Genomic DNA, 20,178 nt, shown 5'->3' on the forward strand with positions numbered 1-20,178 from the left:
TATATTTCCGTGCGCAGTTACCCGTCGAACCCCGGCGGCTCTCGAGGCTCCGCAGACTTCACTCAGGCGGCCACTGCCGCCGCTGTGGCTGCCGCCGCTGCCACGGCAACAGCCACCGCCACGGCCACGGTCGCCGCGGCGATACAGGAGAAACAGCAGGAGGTCAACTACGGACAGGTGAGTACTGCAAACACTACTACTTATACTACTCATAATCAATTACAGACAGGTGAGTACTGCAAACACTACTACTTATACTACTCATAATCAATTACAGACAGGTGAGTGCTAGAACTGAACCTATTTTATTCTGTAGGAAAAGACACAGTGATTTTATTGATAACAATGGGAATCCAATCTGATGAAATACAATACAAATGTTTAATGTGCATGTATTTTATTTCACTGAAGTTTTAAACCGCTATGGAAGAGGACAGAAAAACATGCAGCAAGTTTCAAATAAATAAATCATCTGCTTTTGAAAAGCTACAAACGGCGCCAAATCCAATTTAATTGTCATCTTTGACACAAGGCTCTGAAAACGTGCAAAGGCCCAGCTCTACATGATGAGACATTATCACCGGGGAATGCGATATCATGGGGGTAAGAGATATTCCCCACGATAATATCTCATTCCCCCGAGATAATATGTTTCCAATTTATCCAAAAAACACAAAAAAAGAAGAATAAACCTTTTCACCCCCAAAATGTTTTTGTCTGTCACTTCCAGGGCTCTCTCACTACAGCAAATCTACAAATACATTTTGGACCAAATTTCCCCGGCTCTCTGCCATTTTTACATAATAATTAATGTTTTGTAGCATTTTGTCAGACATTTTTAAAAGTTTATAAAAACTGGCACTTAACCTCTTAACCCCCGCCTGAACCGAGTGCATTTTCTCCATTTTGGCTTTACCCAAATAAAACCTTCTTTAAGAAAGCACCAAAACAGCACCAAAAAATGAGATGAAAAAAATAATAATAAAGAAGCAAGCAGGAAAGCCATAAAAGGGCGACCGAAAAGTGGAATGAAAACGCTACAGAAGGCAGACAAAAACGTGACAAAAAGGCCATGAAAAAGTGACTAAAGCGATTAATTTGTGGGCATAATATGTTGAAAACCCAACAAAAAAGTGATGGAGCACTATCCTCACGTCGCCGTCACTTTTTCAAAAAAAAAAAAATCCGTTTGTGATCAGTTTTTGGGTCTTAGCTTTCAAATGAGGCGTTACACTGGCCTGTAGGCTTTGATCTTATGGTCAAGAGGTTCAAAAGGGTTACCGTCAATACAATTATGAAATATTTGGTCGTTTTTGAAAGATATCAAGTAATATAGACCTTAGTTCCTGACACCTCTGTCCCTGAAGGCACCACAGTAACCTCCTCCTCCTCCTCCTCCTCCTCCTCCTCCTCCTCCTCCTCCTCCTCCTCCTCTCTGTCGCAGATGGGAGGTCCCGGATACAACCCCCAGTTCATGTCGGGCCCTCGAGGTCCGGGGATGGCTCCAGGACCAAACCGCGGCCCCCAGTCCATGGGGCCTATGTTCGGAGGGGGCCCCCAGAGGCTCCCCCAGCATCCCAACTACGGCCCGGGCCCCCAGCAAGCACACATGAGGCCCCAGCAGGGACTGAAGCGGCCCTACAACTCCGAGGTGAGACACCAGTCCAGCTGCAGCTTTGGAGGAACATCTAGTATTTAGAGCTTTTTAACATTTTACGAGATAGAGCTGGAAGATATTGACAAGAAATATTATTTAATATTTGTGGAACTTTCTCCATAATGATGATCAATGAACATCTTTTATCCTTTTTTTTTTACCAATTTCATCCCTACTTTTCACCAATTTTGCCTATATTTCCCTTTTTTTGTTTCAAATTTAAAGAAAAAAAACAACAATTTGATGAACTCCAAATTGTAAATTCTGTTGATACCAAACAGCAATTTCGATATGACCTTGTAGACGATATATCGGCCACCCCTATTTCAAAGAGCACAAACTGACTCCTCTCCTTCTTCTCGTCGCTCCTCAGTCGTTCCCGGGAATGTCGCAGCAGTACGGAGTCCCAGTCGGATCAGGACCTGGATCTGGGCCTGGACCAGGGCCTTACTCTGGCCCCAACATGCCCTACCACACAGGTACCGTTGTCACCACGATTTTGTCACTTTTTTGTTGTGTTATTGTTGCTTTTTCGGCACAATTTTGTTGCCTTTTGTGGCTATTTTGGTCGCACCTGATTCTAAAGCTGACTCTGACCCGGCGTCCCCTCTCTGCAGGTGGTCCCGGCGCCGCCCCCCAGCGCTCCGCCTCCTCGCCGCAGTATCAGAGCCATAAGATGGGCCTCCCTCAGTACCAGGCGCCAGTGCCCCCCCAGCAGCAGTTCTACAAGGTACTGCCCCCTGCTGCTCAGGTCTGCACACGACACCTGCCCCGGAGAAGAAACCACTGAACCTAGAAACATCGACGTGAAACTGTAGATCACTGAAACATGAGGTTTTCTGTTTTCATAAAGGCGACCGATTTGTTTGACTCTTTAGTTACAAAGATTTGCTTTAATATAAAAACTGACAGCGAACTTGCAACACGTTTTTCCTCATATTCATAGCAGTAATCTACAGCAATATTTTCACACTGGTGCCTCTAAGTTTATTATTGCTTGAAGTTAAATAGTTAAAGGAAACCAAACACAGCAGGGCAGAGGAGTTAATCATGAACCACTTTTCCAGTGCATGTTCTTTATTTTGTCTTTTCTATTTTAAAGCAGGAGCAGTTTAACGGCCAGGGCGGCACGCTGAACTCTCTGTCAGCAGGGGGCGGCGGAGTCTACAACTCGTTCAACCAGCCGTCAGGGGTAAGACATGTCACTGACTTGAGCCCTAACTCCTCTTTTACTGCACAGTGCTGCGCTGTAGATTATAGTCACTCATTCTGGTGGTGATCCACAGCTCACTCGTTAGCAGGGGGTAGTACTCGCTACTTAGTAACTTTTTGAAGAAACTGTTCCACTGTGAGTACATTGTGGTACAGTGAGTTGTAAAAGCTTTAAAGGATCTGTATCCTGCTATTTTAGCCATTCCAAAGTTAAGTATAGGCATTTATATGATATATTGTACCTCTACCACTATGGAGTACTCATTTTTGTGATAAATATGAGTATTTTCTGGAGGTATTTTTCAAACCGGAAGACACAGCGCTTCGATTCAGTTAACTCCGCCCCTCTCTCCGCACATACAACTTTTGCTTTTTTAGTAGAAATATAAATATACACATATACAAAAAGTGAAGTTCTGCAACACAGCTTCATAAATGGCTAACACACACATGCTAACACACATGCTAACACACGCTAACACACACATGCTAACACACATGCTAACACACATGCTAACACACACATGCTAACACACACATGCTAACACACATGCTAACACACACACGCTAACACACACACGCTAACACACACACGCTAACACACACATGCTAACACACACATGCTAACACACATGCTAACACACACACGCTAACACACACATGCTAACACACACACGCTAACACACACATGCTAACACACACGCTAACACACACATGCTAACACACATGCTAACACACATGCTAACACACACGCTAACACACACGCTAACACACACATGCTAACAAAGAATAAAAGCACACAACCTGGCTCTGAACATTAATGGGTCATCAAAAATACCAACATTTACCAACACATAAAACGGCTTGTCTTTATTGGAAAACATGAAATGACTGAAATACTGCTGTACATTTCCCCCTCATATTTGTGTACATTTTAAGTTCTTTCATTTAATTATACCTAATCATAAAATCTTGTCCAGAACCTTTAAATCTGCTTAAAGATGATGTTCCTGTGATGACCCGCAGAGAGTTTTAAACCCTGTGTGTGTTTTCAGCCTGGGCGAGGGCTGCCCGGTTACCCCAGCTCTCCGCTACCAGGAAACCCGACCCCGCCCATCACCCCCGGCAACAGCTCCATGGCCCCGCCCTACCTGTCGCCCGGCAACAGCGACGTGAAGCCCTCGCCCGCCTCCTTCCTCCCGGACGTCAAACCCAACATGGCGTCGCTGCCTCCTCCTCCCCCCAGCTCCGGTAACTGTCCACACTGTCCACACTCAATGATATCAACTCTAAAGATACTGTTGACTCGAAAGCATAAAAATGACAGTAAACCTTTGTTCTAAAAGTGAATCATCACATCCTAAAATACCACACGAGCTGCAAAATACAGGAAATATAATCCAGCACTATTTGCTTAAGATCTTACTTGTCTTACAAAGAAAAAATCAGGGGTAAATGCCCAAAAATGTATAGTTTATCTGTGATTTATCGAACAAAACTTCGCTATAGTAATTATTGTGACAGGCCCCCTAGGACTACAGACGGAAATTAGCTTGAAAAAGCTGCCGTCTGGTACAAGCATCTTTAATGTAATAATAATGTAACTGTACATGGTCCTGATGAATAAATAAATGAAATGAAAGGTCCATACTTTAGTTTGTGGTTTTAGCAGAGTCTTCGTCAGCAGCAGCTGTTATAATCAGACACGTGTGTTTACAAAAAATAATAATTAAAAAGTATAACGGAGCTGTCGCTACAGAGGTAAAGTCAACTCTGTACCATCAGAAAACGACAGACGCACTTCAGTCCTGATTTCTTTACTCCAGACCAGGGTCTCATTTATAAAACTGTCCGTGAGACTCAGCCTATAAGTTCACCATAGAAGGACATGCATAATGAGAGGGTTTACCGAGATGTCATGAGCAGAGAGGGAGGAGCCTCACGCCGCAGCAGAGGTGGATCTTTACTGACATGTTACAGTGGTTCGTAATGTGTCATGTTTCATTGGCCCCTCCCACACTGCGTCCTCACAGGTGCTGAGTGAGGGTCTTCTTATTTAATCTGCTTTAATTGGTCTTTATTTGGCAAATGATTTCACTGTTGGATGCCATTCTCCTTTTTTTTTTTACAAATGAAATCATAAAAAGATTGAATTTATTATTGTATGAAGCTGTATTATTCATGATGTATCATTTACATGTGACCGACCTGTAGCTGATGGAGCATGTTCTGTCTCTGTTCTCTCCCGGTGCCTCAGGAAACCCTAGTGACGACCTGCGGCTGACGTTCCCGGTCCGGGACGGCGTGGTGCTGGAGCCCTTCAGGCTGGAGCACAATCTGGCCGTGTCCAACCACGTGTTCCAGCTGCGCGAGTCGGTCTACAAAACGCTCATCCTGAGGTACGGCCAAGGACAAGGACGACCGCTTTCACAAAGGCCGGAGTTTGTGCCGATTATTCGCTATTTCAATGCTTTTCCCCATTTTAACTCACAACTTTTAACCAGTTACCTGCCGTCCACCACCTGTAGGTTGTGTTTTACTCACACAGATCTTCCACATAGCGTATTTTCCAGACTCTAAGTCACTCCTTAGGATGAAAAATAAGAAAATAAAAATTGCCCAATGAAGAAAAAAACAACAGGCTGAATAGGCGTACTGTATGCTAACGTAACACATTGATGGTTAGCTACATGAAGCATAAACAACAAACTAAATCGGTGTCTGGTATGTTAATGTCACATAAACAGTTCAGATAGCTATAGCATAAAGAACATCCCAAACTCTCCATCTCACTCCAAATCACTAAATCCATTGAAATCTTCATCCTCGGTGTCACTTCTGAGCAATCGCCTTGGCAACGACCTGGACACGGAGGCGTAACTGCACCGTTGACAAGCATCTCCCGGCAGCACGTTTTTCAAGCTCTCATTTGCGACTCGTTCCTCTAGCTGTGACTATCCTGGTTTTAGCCCGTGATTAGCTTTTTTTTTTTTCTTCTCTAAGAGTAACCTCCGCTTTATGTGAAATTATGTGATTTTTTTCCTTTTTTTCAAAAATTCAAATACATATTAGTCGCTCTGGAGTATAAGACAAAACTATGAAAAAAATGTGCGACTTATAGTCTGGAAAAACGGCATTTTCATAAGCTGGTCCTAGCTTTCAAACGAGGCAACAGGCCGCAAACAGAAACCAACAAAAATGTGACAAAGAAAGCGACGAAAACACGAGAAAAAATTAAAAACTAGTAGCAGGAGTTTATTTTTTCTTCGGTCATTTTAAACATTTAGATCACGTGTCACATGTTTTCCAAGGATCTTAAACATTATACAGTAAGAAAACGTGTACTTAAAGTATTTAAGTGCTAAATAAAGCCCGACCAAAAGGGGTCCAAAAGTGATGAATACATAGCAAAAACACAAACAAAAAAGGGTCAACGATAGGACAAAAACGTGCCAGAAAAGTAAAATATCCGGTATAGAAAAACAAATTTAAAGCAATGAAACTGAGCAACGCGGCATCAATGCAACAAAAAAAGGTTTATATCAGCTTTGTAGATCATACCTTTTAAAAATGAGGCATTTAACTGGCCTACAGGCCACGAAAACGCAAACAAAAACAATGTAGCACAAAATCTACAAAAATGCAACAAAAACATGGCAAAAAAGCAAAAAAAAAACACAACAAAGAAGTGCTAAATATGTGTCAATAATGCGACAAAAACGTGACATAAACGCACTAACGACACAGCACAAAAGTTTAGATCAGTTTTGCCGGTCTTAGATATTAAATTAGGTGTTAGAAATGTTCAGATTTGGGTAAAGTTGAACTGGAGAAAACGTGCTGGGTTCAGGTGGGGGTTAAGCGTTTTTTTGAATCCCCGTGTTTTGCCTCCCATTTCCCCTCAGGCCGGACCTGGAGCTGCAGTTCAAATGCTACCACCACGAAGACCGGCAGATGAACACCAACTGGCCGGCCTCCGTGCAGGTAACGGGAGAAAGAGGAACGAGGGAGGGGGTTACGCACCCTAAATCCTGATACTTACCGCGATACCACCTTTGTTTCTGCGTTGGCCCAGGTCAGTGTGAACGCCACGCCCCTCACCATCGAGCGCGGCGACAACAAGACGTCGCACAAACCGCTCTACCTGAAGCAAGTGTGCCAGCCGGGACGCAACACCATCCAGATCACCGTGACGGCCTGCTGCTGCGTGAGTGTTTACACACGCTAACATAGGGCTGTGCAATTAATTGAAATTCGATTACGATTTTGATTACAACAGTAAACGATTACAAAATTAGCATAATCGCAAAAAATCGATTATAATTGTTTTTTCATTATTTATTTATTTTATTTTCAATTTTTTTTTCTTCTAATTTTTAATTTTGGATTTTTGTCACTTTTTTGCTGGATTTTTGTCTTTTTTTTCTGCTGGATTTTTGTCACTTTTTTTGATGGATTTTTGTCACTTTTTTGATGGATTTTTGTCTTTTTCTGCTGGATTTTTGTAATATTTTGCTGGATTTTTGTCACTTTTTTGATGGATTTTTGTCTTTTTTTAACGGATTTTTGTCATTTTTCTGCTGGATTTTTGTCTTTTTGCTGGATTTTTGTCACTTTTTTGCTGGATTTTTGTCATTTTTTTGCTGGATTTTTGTCATTTTTTTGATGGATTTTCGTCTTTTTTTGCTGGATCTTTGTCACTTTTTTGCTGGATTTTTGTCATTTTTTTTGCTGAATTTTTGTCTTTTTTTTGCTGGATTTTTGTCTTTTTTTGCTGGATTTTTGTCTTTTTTTGCTGGATCTTTGTCACTTTTTTGCTGGATTTTTGTCACTTTTTTGATGGATTTTCGTCTTTTTTCTGCTGGATTTTTGTCATTTTTTTTGCTGGATTTTTGTCACTTTTTTGATGGATTTTCGTCTTTTTTCTGCTGGATTTTTGTCATTTTTTTGCTGGATTTTTGTCTTTTTTTGCTGAATTTTTGTCATTTTTTTGCTGGATTTTTGTCTTTTTTTGCTGGATTTTTATCATTTTTTTGCTGGATTTTTGTCTTTTTTTGCTGGATTTTTGTCACTTTTTTGATGGATTTTTTAAAGGCAACAAATAATCGTTTGAATAATCGTGATTTCAATTATGACAAAAATAATCGTGATTATTATTTTTTCAATAATCGAGCAGCCCTACGCTAACACGCCGCGCCCGTCGGATCGGTCTGTGAACCCTCCCTGTTCTGTTCTGTTCCGTTCCAGTCCCACCTGTTCGTGCTCCAGCTGGTGCACAGGCCGTCGGTTCGCTCCGTGCTGCAGGGGCTGATGAAGAAGAGGCTGCTGCCGGCCGAGCACTGCGTCACCAAGAGTAAGAGGCTTCTGCTACGAGCGCGATAACTACAGCTTTAATCAATGCAGATGCTGAGGCCCCGCCCACAAGGAGACCAGCTCCGGACTAAACGCAAAACCACTTTGTCCGTCCCGCCTGGAGCTGGGCAGTGCATCGTTTAAAAGATATCGAAATCGCTGTTTGGAGGATCGGGAAATTTACAATATCGGGTTGATCTCCAATTTCAAGAAACGTGGAGAAAATTGGAAATAGAAACAGGGAAAATTTGAAAAAAAAATTGGGGAGAAATGGCCCCAAACATTGAAAAAAAATACATGGGGAAAGAATGAAAACTGGAAAAAGTAAATAAATAAAACAAGACAAAGATTGAGGAAAATTACAAATAAAACGGGGACAATTGTGAAAATGAAAAATGAAACAAGGAAAAAATTGGGGAAAATCTTGGAAGAATTGAAATATAACAGGTCTTAAATTGAGAAAAAGGGGGGGGGGGAATTGGAAAAATTAAACCAGGAAAAAAAATGAAAAGAAATTGGGAAAATTGGAAAAATGTCAAATAAGGCACAGTAAAAAAATAGTAATAATAATTTGGGAAAAAATAAGGAAAATTAAGGATTTTTTTTTTTCTAGAAAAGATAAAACGGGAAGAATTGGGGAAAATGAAGAATAACACGGGGAATAATTGTAATCCCGCGCATCTTACACACGAACCTAGCGTCTGTAGACCATATAAATAATAAATAAATAAAACAAGACAAAAATGGAGGAGAATTAAAAATAAATCGGGAAAAATTTGGGATGACAATTGGGAAAATTAAAAATGAAACAAGGAAAAAAATTGGGGAAAATTTGCAAAGAATTCAAATAAAACGGGGCAAAAATTGAGAAAAAAGGGGGGTGGAAATAGGAAAAATTAAACCAGGAAGAAAAATGAAAAATTGGGAAAATTGGAAAAATGTCAAATACGGCACAGAAAAAAATAAAATAATTAAATAATATATATAATAATAATAAAAAAGAAAAAATAATGACAATAAAAAATAAAGCAGATTTTTTTTTTTAGAAACGATTTGGGATAGTTACAAATTAAAACGGGAAAAATTGGGGGAAATGAAGAACAAGACGGGGAATAATTCTAATCCCGCGCGTTTTACACACGAACCCACCGTCTGTAAACCATTTTTTTTGGCATTATACACGCGAGTGGCTCCACGAATTTAGATTACAATTTAGTACAACTCGCAGTAAGTTAAACTCTGAAAAACCTCAAGGCCAAGGGGTCATGAAGTCGTGGTAAAAGCCTGAATGAAGAATGATGTCGGACCTTTACAAGTTCTTCTTCTTCGTCTACGTTAATGAACTATATCAGAAAAAGGCTGAAGTTTTTATCATGAAGAAAGAGAGTTAAATCTAATTACAGAAAGAACATTGGTGACGGTTTGTGTTTGTTTTCAGTTAAGCGTAACTTCAGCTCGGTGGCGGGGACGGCGGGGCTGAACGGAGAGGACGGCGTGGAGCAGACGGCGATCCGGGTGTCATTGAAGTGTCCCATCACCTTCAGGAGGATACAGCTGCCGGCACGAGGGCACGACTGCAGACACATACAGGTGAGAGACACATCCCAGCACAGACCAAAAAAAACAGAGAAAAGAAGGAGTGGAAAAAACATGAAAAAAGTAAAGTTTAAAAATTGGAGAAAAAGTGGAAACATTGGGGAAAATTTGTGAAAAAAAACATTGGAGGTAAAAGTGGACAAAAAGGAAAAAAAATTGGAAACATGTCGAAAGTGTTTTTTCTGCCCTTTTGTCGTTAAAGGACATTTTTTGGTTGTTTCACCTCAAATAAACGATGCAAATGTAAAATAAATTAAATGGAGGGAAAAGGAATAAATGCACATTACTGTTCTGCTTTCTGGTTCTAGACAAATATTTTAGTAGGTTTTGGAAACATTTGGTGCTGCCTGTGGTTTGGGTCCATTTTCTAATGGCATGAATGGGAGGGAGAGAGTGTCCGAGGTAGGGCTGAAACGATTAATCGATGACTAATCGATTATTGAAATAGTCGACAACTATTTTAGTAATCGATTAATCGTTTTCTGGTTCACACAGACTTAAATGGAGCAAAAAAGACATAAAAATGTGGTATTTTTGTTTATATAGTTAGGGTCTACATGTACATTTTGTTCATTGTAAATTTTATGAATAGAGCCTTCAACAAACATTTCCCTTTAGTTTACTCCATCAACACATCTTCAAGCAGCGCTACTCAAGCTATAAGTGATTGAAGAAAAAAATAGAAAAAATACAATTTTCCTCCACCATTCACAGCCAAGCGATTACTCGATTAATCGTATAAATAATCTATAGATTTATCGATTACAAAATAATCGTTAGTTGCAGCCCTAGTCCGAGGTATACATCATTCTAGACACTAATCAGTTAACTGCAGTACATTTTTTTGTCCACTGGATGGGGCTGTGGGGCACAGTTTGAACCTGATCCGGCCCTGGTCAGGAGCTGCTCTGTAGAGTTGGTGAATAACGTTTGTGTTTGTTCCAGTGCTTCGACCTGGAGTCGTACCTTCAGCTGAACTGTGAGCGAGGGACCTGGAGGTGTCCCGTCTGCAAGTGAGTACTTTCTCCTTCCTCTAAACTGACCGTGGAGCGTGTGAACCGGCCTCTGACCTGTGTCTGTCTGTCGGCAGTAAAACGGCGCTGCTGGAGGGTCTGGAGGTCGACCAGTACATGCTCGCCATCCTCATCTACGTCCAGAAGTGAGTTCTGCTTTTACCTCTTTTACCGATGCTGCAGTGAAATCGGGAAACTTTTTCAAATGTAGAGGGTTGAATTGGAAACTCCCACTGTAGAGACTGACAGAAAACTTCCAACACATTTTTAATCATATTTATATCATTTTGTGTTTTCAATAAAAATACGTTTTATGCATAAACACGCCCATAATTTCCTATATTTTCAGTGACGAAATCTGAATAATGTTCAGAGCCAGGTTTAAATGTATGGTTTTATTTTGTGACATATTCGTTAGAGACTTTTTCAGAGGGATTTTGGATCTTGTTTAGTTTAAAATACTTCCATAAATTCCATATATCAGGCTTGGAATTAGATATTAAAAGAATCCCTCAGAAAAAGCCTCAAAATATTGTTAAATCCAAGAGTGGAAAGTTTGAAGAGATATCGCTGCACCTATTGGATCCCTAATCTTCACCAAAACAGGTTCGTTTCCAGGTGAAAGTTTAGATGTTCGAGACCAGTTTATCTCAAAACCTGAACCCCACAGTGTCTCCCCTTAAAAATATAGGGGGTCATTTATCTAGGCAGGTGCAAGCTGAAAAATTAAACATTCTATTTTTTTTTTTTTTTTTTCTTTTTTTTTTTTTTTAAACATTCTATTTTGTTGCCATAGATACAGACGGCATCTCGTCATAGAAGGGGGCGTGGCTTCGCCAAGGGGGAAAATAGAATCTTTTGGGAAACACAATTTTCCCTCTTTTTAGCCATTTTCTGGTGGAATATCAACTTATTTATCACATACAAATAAAGTCAAGTGTAAATCGGGCCCATATGGATATTTTCTCACAGCAGATTGTTCAGTAGAAGCGAAAAAACGGCCGTTGTAGCTAGCGCTAGCTAACCGTTAGCATTAGCCCGATGCTAACATGTAGCATCACGTTAGCATTCTCCGTTATTCATGTATTTATGGGCTGTTGAACCACTCTGCTCCTCTCCATGTCTTTGTATCATTATTTGGTAGAAACTATGTTCATAATTCAGCGTTTGTTAAAGTAGTTTTTGAATAATTAGAGAAAGTTTAGATTTTTTGTTTTCCCCCTTAACTGTTTTCAAAAATGACCATATATGGGCGATTCCAGAGATGCCGTCTGTATCTATATTGCACATAATTAACCGCATCACAGTTTTAAGTCAGACCAGGCTACAAAAAAGAGCATTAAATGTGACTTTGTGCTGCTGATGTGTCAGAATCCAATTTGTCAGCGTCATTCGCCTGTGCCCCCCTGATCGTCACGGTAACCCTGTGCCCCCTGGTCGTCACGGTAACCCTGTGCCCCTCTGTGCCCCTCTGCGCCCGCAGCTCGGAGTACGAGGAGATCAGCATCGACCCGGTGTGCAGCTGGCGCCCGGTGCCGGTGAAGCCCGACCTGCACGTGAAGGAGGAGTGCGACGGGCCGCAGCTCAAGCGCTGCCGCACGCTCAGCCCCAGCCACATGGTGCTGCCCAGCGTCATGGAGATGATCGCCTCGCTCGGCCCCTCCCCTTCCTCCATGGGCCCCGCCCCCTCCGCCGCCTCCTCGCCCATGCAGTTCCCCGGGATGACGGCGGGCAGCAGCAACACGCCGGACTACAACGCACCAGGTCAGTGACTCGAACCCGGGTTAGAGGACGAGCCTGTTGCATTTGGAGACTAAAGGTCAGACTAGAACGTTTTGATATTTCTTACGTTGAACAAAGAATGGGCTCAATTCATTTCAAGAAATCCTGCTGGAAAACGTAGCACCATCTGTGAAGAAGCCGAAGTTAAAAGGGCTCCTGTGAATTCAGTTTCAGCGCTGACCTGTTGTTTACAATCACACGTTTGATCTTTGGGAAAAACTGAATTCCAGCCTTTCTACCAAGTTCTTCTGCTGTTAATGGATTCCTCTGTGACTCGTGTCGTCCTCAGCTCCGTCCTACCCCACCCCCGGCTCCGGCTCCACCCCGGGGCCCCAGTCCGGACCGGGATTCTCTGACTACAGCTCCGGGCCTGGGACTCCCGGGCCGCCGCCGCTGTCCTACCAGACGGAGCTCAACCCGCAGATACAGGTGAGTCCCCCGGCGACCGTCCCCCCCCCGGCGACCGACCCCCGGCGACCGTCCCCGCCGGGGCCAAACAGACCCGCACTAACAAACCTCTGTGTGCTCTGCAGATGTCCTCGTCCCACGGCGCTCCTCTGTCGCAGCAGCCTGGTCTCCACAGCAACGGCGCTCAGGGGGGCGGAGCTATGATGCAGAGGGCGGGGCAGAACCGGCTGCACGGCGGCGGAGACGGCGGATTCGGACTGGGGTCGGACGTTCCGGAGCCTTCTCTCGACGTGAGACTCTTTACAGTAAACTAAATGAGCCGCAACAAACAGGCCAAACTCTCTCTACACGGTGTTTGTTCTCTGACGTTTTGTCGCTTTGAGCCGCAGATTTATGCAGAAATTAGCTCAACATGGCTGTTCCCTGGTCTTTCCCATGCTCATTCATTCACAAATACTGACAGGTTTGGTGTCCCTGTGTAATAGTTGTGAACAGGACGGGCACATCTCTCTCTCTCCCTGGGATCGGGAGAAGGGCAGCAGATGAAACGTGTACTCGTGCAGGAGGGATGGGACGATAAACAATATCGTTAATCTCAATAAAAAATGTTGCCACATTTTTTAGCGCAATCGTGATCCTCGTGCTAGAAGATCATCTTTAAATACAGCAGAAAATCACCGCCGGCCGCTCTTACGTGCCTCTGTGAGTTATGGTGTTGCACCACAAGGGGGCGCAGCTCCCATAATATCAATGCAGGGCTTTGGCAGAGAGCAGGGGCTGGACTGGGACTGAAAAACAGCCCTGGACTCTGGTCAGCCTGGCCCAAATTAGCGTAAATGTGACACTTCCACAAATACATATGTTAACCTCTTACCACCCGCCTTAACCGAGAGCATTTTCTCCAGTTCGGCTTTGCCCAAATCTAAAAGCTTCTCGACTGGAGAGCAACACTGCAACGCCTCATTTGAAAGATAAAATCTAGAAAAGTGATGGTAGCTTTTTGTCACGTTGTCGCTGCATTTTTGTCATGTTTTTGTTGCTTTTTCATTACTTTTTTGTGGCTTTTTGCCGTGTTTTCGTCACTTTTGTGTCACTTTTTCGTCTCTTGTTTTTCTTTTCTTTTTTTTCATGTTATTGTTTTTTTTCATCGCTTTTTTCATTGCTTTGTTGTCACGTTTTCATCACATTTTGTTGTGTTTTTGAAACTTTTTTGTTGCTTTTCCAGCACATTTTTGTTTTTGGATGCTTTTCTTTTAAGCTTTTAGATTTGGGTAAAGCTCGGTTTCGCCCGGGGGTAAGGGTAAGGTAAAGTGAGGGGCCAGACTGGTGGCCCTAGAGCCAGTGGCCCTTCTGTGCTCTGCCAGAATGCAGGACATATGGCCAGTCCCCTTGACAGAAAGAGAGAGACGCTGCCCCTGCTGGGAGCAAGGTGGATCTGAACAACTCCACACTTTACCCTCCCCGTGAGAAATTAAAGTCTGAGCTGTGAGATAGTTTTGGATTGAAGCAAAAGAAAACGAAGTAAAACTCCCACATGAGGAACATGTGGAAGAAAAGAGTCTGCGAGGAGAGCTAGCGCAGGTTCACCTGAGAGACAACCAGCAAAGATGCAGACAAACCTGGGACAGCCAGAAGCTTTCTCACAGTTTGTCATCTTTACCAGGCAGCAAAGTCCATTAATGCGATGCTAGTAGCACCTCATGGCTCTGCTGTGTTGTTTTATCTGAAATAATAAACCAACCAGCTGAAATGTTTTAATGTTCCGTGGTTCTTCTGCTTCATAAAGGTCTGTCTTATAAAAGTAGCAACAATGACTTTCTCTGATTATGGCTATGGAAAGATCAGCTGGTTTTCGCTCTATACTATTTGATGAGTTTTGAGTTGAATTTGTTTAAATTGATTTGTTTAGGTCTCACTCAATATGACATTTCTAGCAGATGATGAAGAGGAATATTTCATGACCCCGTTCCCATCATTTCTATCATTTCTGCAAGTTTCAGTGGAATTCTTAACCTCTTAACTCCCACCAGAACGGATCCCATTCTATCCAGTTTGGCTTTACCCTAATCAAAAAGCTTCTTGGGGATAAAGCACCAAAACAGCCACAAAAAATGAGAAGAAAACAAGGATGTAAATGCAAAAAAAGTGTCAAAAATGTGACAAAAAATCCAACAAAAATTCAACAAAAATGTGACAAAAAGTCAACAAAAAATGACAAAAATTCAACAAAAATGTGACAAAAATTCAACAAAAATGTGACAAAAATTCAACAAAAAATGACAAAAAATGACAAAAAATCAACAAAAATGTGACAAAAAATCAACAAAAAAACGACAAAAATTCAACAAAAAATGACAAAAAATCAACAAAAATTCAACAAAAAATCAACAAAAAATCAACAAAAAAACGACAAAAATTCAACAAAAAATGACAAAAAATCAACAAAAATGTGACAAAAATTCAACAAAAAATGAACAAAAAAATGTCAAAAATGTGACAAAAAATCAACAAAAAAATCAACAAAAAATCAACAAAAAAACGACAAAAATTCAACAAAAAATGTCAAAAAATCAACAAAATGTGACAAAAATTCAACAAAAAATGACAAAAATTCAACAAAAAGTTACAAAAATGTGACCCAAAAAAAAAGGTGACACAACACAGCAACAATGCGAGGGAAAAGATCAGTTTTGTGGGTCTTAGCTTTCAAATGAGGTGCTACACAGGCTTATATAATAGCCAAAGAGGACAGAATGCATTCGGTTTAGGCGGGTGGTAAGAGGTTAAACCACAGGCAAATATCGTGATATCATTAGTCGCAATTATGTTCGCCAAGATAACCGTGATCGTAAATTTCATTATCATCCCATCCCTAGTGCGCAAAGACGTACATACTGTGGAACAATGGGGAGACATTGAGCTCCATAAAAGTGTTAAAAATTAAAACTGAACAGAAAAAACAACAACAAAGATCCGCACCTGCTGTTGATGTCGCTCACCAGTTTATTGGCACCACAGTGACGTTTTAGGCATAAGAAAATATGTTACTAAACTACTGCATACATTTTGACATGAAAGCATTGACCTCTGACCCTCTGGTTTCCAGTTGCTCCCGGAGCTGACGAACCCGGACGAGCTGCTGTCGTACCTGGGCCCCCCCGATCTGCCCAGCAACAACAACCAAGACGACCTGCTGTCCCTCTTCGAGAACAACTGACCAATCACAAAGAAAAGACAAAAAAGAAACTCACCCATAAGCTACTCCTGCCCCGCCCTCACCAGAACTGACCCTCGGGGCTGGAAACGACCAATCACGCGCCTCCGCTTGACACGAACTGACCAATCGGAGGCCGCGCTGTAAAATACGAACTCGGTGTCTCATCTGTGGCTTTTAAACGGACAAAAAAGAACAAACAGTTTTACAATGTTTGGCGTGTGAAGAGTCGTCATCGTGATGGTTTTTACTTTGTATTTTTATCCGACTGTACATTTTGGAGCCGCGTTTCCTCGGCCGCTGTGAATGAAAGAGTTTTTTGGCCGCTTTGGGTCCGACTTCAGCGCTTTTTAAGACGCGGGAAGGAAAAGGGAAACGTTTATCGAGCTGGTTCTTTTGAACTAAATGTGAAGATTCCCGGACGGTTCGGTGACTCCGTGTCGACGGCTTTAAGGCAGATCTTTATTTCTGCGGAAGGAAGGAAGGAAGGCTCACTGTTAATTATGTGTAAAACAAAAAAAAAAACGGTTTTGTGTCTATGAGAACTGTACCGCTCTGTCTGTTCTGTAATGACGCCATTATTATTATTATGAACAATAAGATTAACCTTTGTAATTTAATAAACACTCTTTGAAAGACTCTCAGCTTTGGCCTTTTCTTCTTTAAAGTATAACTTCATTTAACCCTCGTGTGCTCCTTTCTGAGCCAATGCAGGTTTATTTGTAGAGCACGATTCATACACAAGGCAATTCATTGATTTCATTCAATAAATCAATAAAAACAACATCAAATTAATCAATTACAGTGAAAGGCGAGAGTGCAGATCAAATACTTTCAGTGTCATCTGCTCGGGCAAAAAGAACTGTTTTCAGCCTGGATTTGAACATTGTCAGAGTTGAGGCCTGTTTCACGTCCTCGTGAAGACTGTTCCAGATTTTAGCTGCATGAAACTGAAACGCAGCCTCACCGTGTTTATTATTGACTCTGGGAACCACCAGGAGGCCCCTCCCTGAAGTTCTCAGGGCCCGAGATGGTTCATACGGCTGTAACATGTCAGAGATGTACTTTGGTGCTAAACCCTGAAAAGACTTGTAACAAGCAGAGCTGTTTTAAAGTCTATTCTCTGAGTGACAGGAAGCCAGTGCAGAGACCGGAGCACTGGACTAATATGGTCGTATTTCCTGGTTCTTGTCAGGACTCGAGCAGCTGCGTTCTGGATGTTCTGCAGCTCTGACAGTGAGCAGCCGTTACAGTCGTCTAACCTGCTGGAGACAAATGCATGGATAAGTCTCTCTAAGTCTGGTTTTGACACTATTCCTCTGATCTTAGCCATGTTTCAGATGGTAAAAAGCTGCTGATGTTATTGCTTTGATGTGGCTGTTTAAGTTCAGGTCTGAGTCCATGATCACTCCCAGATTTCTAACCTGATGTTTTGGTTTTAGAGAGAGAGACTCAAGGTGACTGACAACACTTTGTCTTTGTGTCTGTGGGCCAAAAACAATGATCTCAGTTTTGTCTGAGTTTAGTTGGAGAAAGTTGTTTTGCATCCACAAACTGATCTGTTGGATGCACTGACAGAGAGTATCTACAGGCCCATGTTCACCAGCCGTCAGTGACACGTAGATCTGAGTGTCATCTGCATAGTTGTGGTACGACACATTGTTGCTGTTTATTAGCTGACCCAATGGAAGCCTGTACAAGTTGAATAGGAGGGGTCCCAAGATTGAGCCCTGGGGGACTCCACAGGTCATGGCAATTTTGTCTGACACTGAGCAGTTACACTCGTGGTCCCTTCATTTTGTTTCTCTGATGTTTCACTCATAAAATAATTGTTGAAATAAATGTGGGTTTTATCTTTAGTTTGACTTCATAAATGAACCAGTTTTTATTATTTTTTTGGGTTGGCGGGGCCCGTCTATGTGGGAAAAAAAAGGTTGATTTTTCAGCCCAAAATAGGCCTATCACACTGAAATTCCTGAAGTGGATATTATTGGAAATATTTGGTGGTTTGGGCTCAGAGGCTGAGTGGGTGCTGCTTTAAAAAAATATTTTTGAGTGCAAATATTGACACAAAATCCCATTTATTTTAATGGACATGAGCCAACCCTTATTTTTATTTTATTAGTTTATTTGAACAGGGACAATGCACATGAATCAACATCACTGTAAATGTGCCAGTTTTAGCTCTAAAGCTAGTTTTCAACTGTAGCCCCTGGGCAAGATGTAGATACTAACAATAAACAATACACAACAATAACAACAATCATTATTAACCTGTAAAATGATTCATTAACCATTCATTAGTATAATCTCACACACAACCTATGTGAACATTCGGCACAAACACTAGACCATAGACAAATACACGCAGACAGAAATACACGCAGCACAAAAGCAGAAAGAATAAAATACATTAACAGTGTGTACATTAACAGTGATGTGCACAAGTTATATTCTCAAGTAACCAGGATTTAGCATCTTTTTGAAAGGCCTTAAAGGAGCTTTACCTGATTGTACAAAGAAACAGGGTCACTCAAATTTCAAATTGCTATTTTCTGTTCCAAACTCATCTCAAACCTGCCTTATGCATTTACAACATCAACCTTCATCAAAGGGACTGAGTTTAAAACAGGTTTCACAACTTTCAGGAGGAAAACTGTCACTTCACTGTAAAATATGCCCACTAGCCTGACATTTTATGACTGGTTAAAAGGCTTTAAAAGCAGTGGTTTTTTTTGATAAATGTCTGCTTTTACAATATACTAAAGGACAAAACAAATTTTATTCCAACAACAGAAAATCAAAACATCAAGGATAGCTCCTTTAATGTATCACCATTGCGTAAGTGAGAGGGGACAGAGTTCCAGAGCTGCTCTCACTGAAGAGGCCGACTGGCTGAAGGCACTTTCCCTATTTGCCGTGGCGGATCTAGTTTGTCTCCTGCTCAGACTTATGAAATTTGAAAGTGGTGGAGGAGCCATACCACGTCAAATAAAAATTAAAAAAGCATCATGAAAAATCCTGCAGGTTTTTAGCCTTTCATTCCAACTTCCTTTAAACTCCAAATCCATAACCTGTTTAGATCAACACTCCACAGGGGCTCCTCTAATGCACATTAACCACATTTTGAATTCACTCATTTTTTCATAGTTTCAGGACCCAAAAACCAATGCCATAACCCAGCTTTTAATATAGCCAAACTGGGATTCTCATTCACCAATTCCATCTTGTTTCAGGAAAATCCTCTATAAAAATAATCCGTTTATCTTAATTCATGAAGTTTTATCAAGTTATGTTCATGTATGTTAAGACGGTACAGGGCAGTTTAACAGAGAAAGTACAACAGAGCAGAACGTGTTTGGAAAAAACAAAGTTGTAAAAGTTGACACCTGACATTCTTGACACGCCACAGACTTTGTATAACGTCATATTTTTTGGTCATAATCTCTTCCAAAGCTACTCAAAGCACTGATGCACGTCAGGATTTATTTTGAATTTATGATGAGTATTCAGCCTTTTGCCTCTGCAGGTGAACAGCATGTTCGTCTAAACCTAAGGACCCTCTGTGTCCACAACCTAAAGTAAGACACAAAAAATAAACAGTATCAGGATTTATTTTGTCCATTTTATCGAAACGCGACAAAAAGAAAATCAGACAAAGCAGAAGAGAATATAATAATCAGGGTTTATCTGCCAGAAGCCAAATTCAACACTATTTAAGGCGAGACACTGCAGGCGAATAGGGAAAAAATGTATATTTACAGATATCAATTTGAAACTGTTGCTGTAGATCACTGGCATAAATGTGAGAAAAAAATACATGGCAAGTTTTCTGTCATTTTATCTTTTCATATAAGAACAAGGTGTTTCATGCCTAAAAATGCCCCAAATTTCACATCTTTTCGGCGACGAAATCTGAATAATGGATAGAGCTACATTCAAAC

The 20,178-nt window shown here is 41.4% G+C and overlaps 1 protein-coding gene across 1 annotated transcript in view; it reads left to right on the plus strand.

Moving 5' to 3' along the window:
• LOC306979990 (zinc finger MIZ domain-containing protein 2-like) overlaps positions 1 to 16,872 on the plus strand; it is a 31,591-nt gene extending 14,719 nt beyond the window's left edge. The window contains exons 5-21 of the mRNA XM_079579179.1: positions 18 to 177; positions 1,445 to 1,651; positions 2,031 to 2,136; positions 2,275 to 2,387; positions 2,760 to 2,849; positions 3,925 to 4,120; positions 5,127 to 5,268; positions 6,775 to 6,853; positions 6,945 to 7,076; positions 8,117 to 8,222; positions 9,660 to 9,811; positions 10,763 to 10,830; positions 10,908 to 10,976; positions 12,314 to 12,594; positions 12,902 to 13,041; positions 13,146 to 13,310; positions 16,127 to 16,872. Coding sequence (XP_079435305.1) covers positions 18 to 177; positions 1,445 to 1,651; positions 2,031 to 2,136; positions 2,275 to 2,387; positions 2,760 to 2,849; positions 3,925 to 4,120; positions 5,127 to 5,268; positions 6,775 to 6,853; positions 6,945 to 7,076; positions 8,117 to 8,222; positions 9,660 to 9,811; positions 10,763 to 10,830; positions 10,908 to 10,976; positions 12,314 to 12,594; positions 12,902 to 13,041; positions 13,146 to 13,310; positions 16,127 to 16,237 — 2,317 coding nt within the window. The 3' untranslated portion in view covers positions 16,238 to 16,872. The remainder of the gene's footprint in view (positions 1 to 17; positions 178 to 1,444; positions 1,652 to 2,030; positions 2,137 to 2,274; positions 2,388 to 2,759; positions 2,850 to 3,924; positions 4,121 to 5,126; positions 5,269 to 6,774; positions 6,854 to 6,944; positions 7,077 to 8,116; positions 8,223 to 9,659; positions 9,812 to 10,762; positions 10,831 to 10,907; positions 10,977 to 12,313; positions 12,595 to 12,901; positions 13,042 to 13,145; positions 13,311 to 16,126) is intronic.
• Positions 16,873 to 20,178: the final 3,306 nt, after the last annotated feature.

Source organism: Gobius niger (genome assembly GCF_951799975.1).
Source record: "Gobius niger genome assembly, chromosome: 1".
NCBI lineage: Eukaryota > Metazoa > Chordata > Actinopteri > Gobiiformes > Gobiidae > Gobius > Gobius niger.